This window comes from Pseudorasbora parva, chromosome 18, assembly GCF_024679245.1.
Source record: "Pseudorasbora parva isolate DD20220531a chromosome 18, ASM2467924v1, whole genome shotgun sequence".
Taxonomy (NCBI): domain Eukaryota; kingdom Metazoa; phylum Chordata; class Actinopteri; order Cypriniformes; family Gobionidae; genus Pseudorasbora; species Pseudorasbora parva.
In genome coordinates this window covers 430084-437583 of record NC_090189.1, presented here as the reverse complement: position 1 = coordinate 437583, position 7500 = coordinate 430084, and the positions used below count along the sequence as shown (strand labels likewise).

The following is a 7500-nucleotide window of genomic DNA, read 5'->3' as shown; positions in this document are numbered from 1 at the left end:
TGGCTTATTGTGATTTGGCTTATTGTGATTTGGCTCTTGGTGATTTGGCTTATTGTGATTTGGCTTATTGTGATTTGGCTCGTGGTGATTTGGCTTATTGAGATTTGGCTCGTGGTGATTTGGCTCGTGGCGATTTGGCTTATTGTGATTTGGCTCGTGGTGATTTGGCTTATTGTGATTTGGCTTATTGTGATTTGGCTCTTGGTGATTTGGCTCGTGGTGATTTGGCTTATTGTGATTTGGCTCGTGGTGATTTGGCTTATTGTGATTTGGCTCGTGGTGATTTGGCTCGTGGCGATTTGGCTCGTCGTGATTTGGCTTATTGTGATTTGGCTCGTGGCGATTTGGCTCGTGGCGATTTGGCTTATTGTGATTTGGCTCGTGGTGAATTGGCTTATTGTGATTTGGCTTATTGTGATTTGGCTCGTCGTGATTTGGCTTATTGTGATTTGGCTCGTGGTGATTTGGCTCGTGGTGATTTGGCTTATTGTGATTTGGCTCGTGGTGATTTGGCTCGTGGTGATTTGGCTCGTGGTGATTTGGCTTATTGTGATTTGGCTCGTGGCGATTTGGCTTATTGTGATTTGGCTCGTGGCGATTTGGCTTATTGTGATTTGGCTCGTCGTGATTTGGCTTATTGTGATTTGGCTCGTGGTGATTTGGCTTATTGTGATTTGGCTCGTGGCGATTTGGCTTATTGTGATTTGGCTTGTGGTGATTTGGCTTATTGTGATTTGGCTCGTGGCGATTTGGCTTATTGTGATTTGGCTCGTGGCGATTTGGCTTATTGTGATTTGGCTCGTGGCGATTTGGCTTATTGTGATTTGGCTCGTCGTGATTTGGCTTATTGTGATTTGGCTCGTGGTGATTTGGCTCGTGGTGATTTGGCTTATTGTGATTTGGCTCGTGGTGATTTGGCTTATTGTGATTTGGCTCGTCGTGATTTGGCTTATTGTGATTTGGCTCGTCGTGATTTGGCTTATTGTGATTTGGCTAGTGGTGATTTGGCTCGTGGTGATTTGGTTCGTGGTGATTTGGCTTATTGTGATTTGGCTCGTGGCGATTTGGCTTATTGTGATTTGGCTTATTGTGATTTGGCTCGTGGTGATTTGGCTTATTGTGATTTGGCTTATTGTGATTTGGCTCGTGGTGATTTGGCTTATTGTGATTTGGCTTATTGTGATTTGGCTCGTGGCGATTTGGTTCGTGGTGATTTGGCTTATTGTGATTTGGCTCTTGGTGATTTGGCTTATTGTGATTTGGCTCGTGGTGATTTGGCTTATTGTGATTTGGCTTATTGTGATTTGGCTTATTGTGATTTGGCTCTTGGTGATTTGGCTTATTGTGATTTGGCTCGTGGTGATTTGGCTTATTGTGATTTGGCTCGTGGTGATTTGGCTTATTGTGATTTGGCTCGTGGCGATTTGGCTCGTGGCGATTTGGCTCGTGGTGATTTGGCTTATTGTGATTTGGCTTATTGTGATTTGGCTCGTGGTGATTTGGCTCGTGGTGATTTGGCTCGTGGCGATTTGGCTCTTGGTGATTTGGCTTATTGTGATTTGGCTTATTGTGATTTGGCTTATTGTGATTTGGCTCGTGGTGATTTGGCTTATTGTGATTTGGCTTATTGTGATTTGGCTCGTGGTGATTTGGCTTATTGTGATTTGGCTCGTGGTGATTTGGCTTATTGTGATTTGGCTTATTGTGATTTGGCTCGTGGTGATTTGGCTTATTGTGATTTGGCTCGTGGCGATTTGGCTCGTGGCGATTTGGCTTGTGGTGATTTGGCTCGTGGTGATTTGGCTTATTGTGATTTGGCTTATTGTGATTTGGCTTATTGTGATTTGGCTCGTGGTGATTTGGCTCGTGGTGATTTGGCTCGTGGCGATTTGGCTCGTGGCGATTTGGCTCGTGGCGATTTGGCTCGTGGCGATTTGGCTCGTGGCGATTTGGCTCGTGGTGATTTGGCTTATTGTGATTTGGCTTATTGTGATTTGGCTCGTGGTGATTTGGCTCGTGGTGATTTGGCTTATTGTGATTTGGCTTATTGTGATTTGGCTTTTTGTGATTTGGCTCGTGGCGATTTGGCTCGTGGCGATTTGGCTCGTGGCGATTTGGCTTATTGTGATTTGGCTCGTGGTGATTTGGCTTATTGTGATTTGGCTCGTGGTGATTTGGCTTATTGTGATTTGGCTCGTGGCGATTTGGCTTATTGTGATTTGGCTCGTGGTGATTTGGCTTATTGTGATTTGGCTCGTGGTGATTTGGCTCGTGGTGATTTGGCTCGTGGTGATTTGGCTTGTGGTGATTTGGCTCGTGGTGATTTGGCTTATTGTGATTTGGCTCGTGGTGATTTGGCTCGTGGTGATTTGGCTCGTGGCGATTTGGCTCGTGGCGATTTGGCTTATTGTGATTTGGCTCGTGGTGATTTGGCTCGTGGTGATTTGGCTTATTGTGATTTGGCTCATGGTGATTTGGCTTATTGTGATTTGGCTCGTGGTGATTTGGCTTATTGTGATTTGGCTTGTGGTGATTTGGCTTATTGTGATTTGGCTCGTGGTGATTTGGCTCGTGGTGATTTGGCTTATTGTGATTTGGCTTATTGTGATTTGGCTCGTGGTGATTTGGCTTATTGTGATTTGGCTCGTGGTGATTTGGCTTATTGTGATTTGGCTTATTGTGATTTGGCTCGTGGTGATTTGGCTTATTGTGATTTGGCTCGTGGTGATTTGGCTTATTGTGATTTGGCTCGTGGTGATTTGGCTTATTGTGATTTGGCTCGTGGTGATTTGGCTCGTGGTGATTTGGCTCGTGGTGATTTGGCTCGTGGTGATTTGGCTCGTGGTGATTTGGCTCGTGGTGATTTGGCTTATTGTGATTTGGCTCGTGGTGATTTGGCTCGTGGTGATTTGGCATATTGTGATTTGGCTCGTGGTGATTTGGCTTATTGTGATTTGGCTTATTGTGATTTGGCTCGTGGTGATTTGGCTTATTGTGATTTGGCTCATGGTGATTTGGCTCGTGGTGATTTGGCTCGTGGTGATTTGGCTCGTGGTGATTTGGCTCATGGTGATTTGGCTCGTGGTGATTTGGCTCGTGGTGATTTGGCTTATTGTGATTTGGCTCGTGGTGATTTGGCTTATTGTGATTTGGCTCGTGGTGATTTGGCTTATTGTGATTTGGCTCATGGTGATTTGGCTCGTGGTGATTTGGCTTATTGTGATTTGGCTCGTGGTGATTTGGCTTATTGTGATTTGGCTCGTGGTGATTTGGCTTATTGTGATTTGGCTCGTGGTGATTTGGCTTATTGTGATTTGGCTCGTGGCGATTTGGCTCGTTGTGATTTGGCTCGTCGTGATTTGGCTTGAGTCAAAATCGGTCCAAACATGAGAAGCATTTATGTTTAATCAAAGCATTTTAATATGTTTATTCAGCTCTGCAATAGTATGATGTTCATAGCTATAGCGATTTAAGCCCCGCCCCCTCTAGTTACTGTTGCTAACTCGGACAAACAAACAGATTTGCTATGTCTTACAATGACAGCTGTCAGTGTGAAAACCTCATGCCAAGATGTTTTTGGACAAAATGTAGCGTATCATCAGAATGATGACCAAACTTTACTGGCGGTTTATGTTTATCACATTGCTTTTCACTTTTAAAAAAAATCACCATAAGAGCTGAACAAACAAAGCGTGCGCATTAACGTCTCATTCACAAACTGTCTCACCGTTGCATTGTCATATAACATAACATAACATAACATAACATAACATAACATACACAGCAAATGACACAATGTCATTTTCGTGTGCCTTTTCGTGGGTGCAGTTTATAACTGATAAATTTGCAAAACAACTCCGATAAACTGCGAGCGAGCTCTCCCTTTCACTGCCCATAAACTATAATACCCATTAAAATAAGAGTCCCTCAACTATAGTAAGACAGGTAATGTAGAGCTTAAACATACTTAAACTCTCAGAAATATCAAAAATGTTTACAAAAACAAAGGAAACGATAAAGATGATTATGAGGAGAAGCCTCATTACGATCGCAGATGATAACATCCAGGATCAACACTGTCCATGTGCCACAGGGTTAGGTTAAATTAATGTACATGAACCATCTTAATATGGAGAGATGCACTGAAATGTAGACCATCGTTAGTGTTTTTGATTTAACTTACACCGTTACATGACGTGAGAACAGTTACCTATCACTAACTTAAATCGTAACAACCAAGTATGACAACCAAAAATATTCCTGATACCTGGAATGCATGTTACAGTACCACAGGAACATCATTTTACCTTTTTTGTAGCATAAACTCCATCAAACCGATGAGAGCTTCAGATTTTACGTGCTGTGCTATGGTGCTGAAACCTAAAGATGTCAGAGCGCTGTGCAACTGATGCTCAACTGCTATTGGCTCATCTGCGGTCGAGGGGAGGTCAATTATCGCAGCCTCTGCTGAATCGCGTGCGATTTTATTGTGATTTATGATGCAGCCCTAATGATGATGATGATGATGGTGGCTCACCTTGCCCAGCAGCTGCAGGAAGATCAGGTGTCTGGCCTCAAACTGGGTGGGATCCTGATTCTCTAAGGCTCCGGCCAATCCTAAAGGCCGATTCCGGCTGGGCAGTGTCTCCACCAGCAGCTCGTAGTCTGAGGAGCACACAACACGCCGGGGTCATCAACTAATCAATCAATCAACCAATCAGCCAACCAACCATCCAATCAATCAATCAACCAACCAACCATCCAATAAACCAATCAATCAATCAACCAACCAACAAACCAATCAACCAACCAACCATCCAATAAACCAATCAATCAACCAACCAACCAACCAATCAAACAAACAACCAACCAACCAACCAACCAACCATCCAATAAACCAACCAACCATCCAATCAACCAACCACCTAACCAACCAATCAAACAACCAACCAACCATCCAATAAACCAACCAACCAACCAACCATCCAATCAACCAACCAACCAATCAACCAACCAACCAACCAATCAACCAACCATCCAATCAACCAACCAACCAACCAACCAACCAACCAACCAATCAACCAATCAACCAACCATCCAATCAACCAACCAACCAACCATCCAATAAACCAACCAACCAACCAACCAACCATCCAATCAACCAACCAACCAATCAACCAACCAACCACCCAACCAACTAATCAACCAACCAACCAACCACCCACCCAACCAACCAATCAACCACCCAACCAACTAATCAACCAACTACCTAACCAACCACCCACCCAACCAACTAATCAACCAACCACCCACCCAACCAACTAATCAACTAATCAACCAACCAATCACCTAACCAACCAACCAACCAACCACCCAACCAACTAATCAACCAACCACCCACCCAACCAACCAACCACCTAACCAACTTATCAACCAACCAACCACCTAACCAACCACCCACCCAACCAACCAACCAACTAATCAACCAACCAATCAACCAACCACCCAACCAACTAATCAACTAACCAACCAACCAACCACCCAACCAACTAATCAACCAACCAACCAACCACCCAACCAACTAATCAACCAACCAACCACCCAACCAACTAATCAACCAACCACCTAACCAACTAATCAACCAACCACCTAACCAACCACCCACCCAACCAAACACCCAACTAACCACCCAACTAATCAACCAACCACCCAACCAACTAATCAACTAATCAACCACCCAACCAACTAACCAACCACCCAACCAACTAATCAACCAACCAACCAACTAATCAACCAACCACCCAACCAACTAATCAACCAACCAATCAACTAATCAACCACCCAACCAACCAACTAATCAACCAACCAACCAACCACCCAACCAACTAATCAACCACCCAACCAACTAATCAACCAACCAATCAACTAATCAACCACCCAACCAACTAATCAACCAACCAACCAACCAACCAACTAATCAACCACCCAACCAACTAATCAACCAACCACCTAACCAACCACCCACCCAACCAACCAACTAATCAACCAGCCAACCAACCACCCAACCAACTAATCAACTAATCAACCACCCAACCAACTAATCAACCAACCAATCAACTAATCAGCCACCCAACCAACTAATCAACCAACCAACCAACCAACTAATCAACTAATCAACCACCCAACCAACTAATCAACCAACCACCTAACCAACCACCCACCCAACCAACCAACCAACTAATCAACCAACTAATCAACCAACCAACCAACCAACCAACCACCCAACCAACTAATCAACCAACCAATCAATCAACCAACCAAACACCCAATCAATAAATCAACCAAACAACCAGCCACCCAACCAACCAACTAATCAACCAACCAATCAATCAACCAACCAACCAACCAACCACCCAACCAACCAACCAACCAACCAACCACCCAACCAACCAACCAACCATCCAATCAACCAACCAACTAATCAACCACCCAACCAACCAACCAACCATCCAATCAACCAACCAACTAATCAACCACCCAACCAACCAACCACCCACCCAACCAACCAACTAATCAACCAACCAACCACCCAACCAACTAATCAACCAACCAACCAAACACCCAATCAATAAATCAACCAAACAACCAGCCAATCAACTAATCAACCAACCAACCAATCAATTAACCAACCACCCAACCAACCAACCAACTAATCAACCACCCAACCAACCAACCAACCAACCAACCAACTAATCAACCATCCAACCAACCATCCAATCAACCAACCAACCAACCAACCAACCATCCAATCAACCAACCAACCAACCAATCAATCAATGAGATATTATAGTGAACACTTGTCCTTAAAGGGACAGTTCACCTCTAAAATGATGTTAATAAAACAACAAAAGACAAAGAGAAAAATCTCTCACTGCACTGAAATAAAATAATAATACAGTAGCTTTTAATCAATGTATATTGCATATTGAAGACTATGTAGTTTTAATTTTTCATTTATTCAATCTATTTCATGCTTAAATGCTGCTGTACATCTCTGAGCTGCCACTGTACACTGCAAAAAATGCTTTTCTTACTTATTATTTTTGTCTTGTTTCTAGTCCAAACATCTAAAAATTCTTAAAACAAGAGTTATTTTTCTTACCTCATTGGCAGATTATTTAGCTTATTCTAATCAAAAACTCTTAATTTTAATTTTTTCCTAAAACAAGACAATTACTTTTGTTAAATTTTTCTTTGACTACAAACAAGACAAAAATATTAAGTAAGAAAAGCATTTTTTGCAGTGTAAATTTATATATCTAAATTTATATTGTATAATATACATGTTAAAATACACTACACATTTTGTTTTTAAAGTTAAGTTAAGTTTAAGTAAGGTTTTTCAAGTCTTTTAAGTTAAATAGAGCAAAAAACCGAACCGACCCGAACCCGTGGTTAAAAACCGAGGTGTGTGTGTTGAGCCGTGGACTAGCTGTTGCA

The 7500-nt window shown here is 42.7% G+C and overlaps 1 protein-coding gene across 2 annotated transcripts in view; it reads right to left on the bottom strand.

Moving 5' to 3' along the window:
- jak2a (Janus kinase 2a) overlaps nucleotides 1-7500 on the bottom strand; it is a 45150-nt gene that overhangs the window by 15938 nt on the left and 21712 nt on the right. For both annotated transcript variants that reach the window (XM_067423263.1, XM_067423262.1), the window contains exon 18: nucleotides 4538-4665. In XM_067423263.1, coding sequence (XP_067279364.1) covers nucleotides 4538-4665 — 128 coding nt within the window. The remainder of the gene's footprint in view (nucleotides 1-4537; nucleotides 4666-7500) is intronic.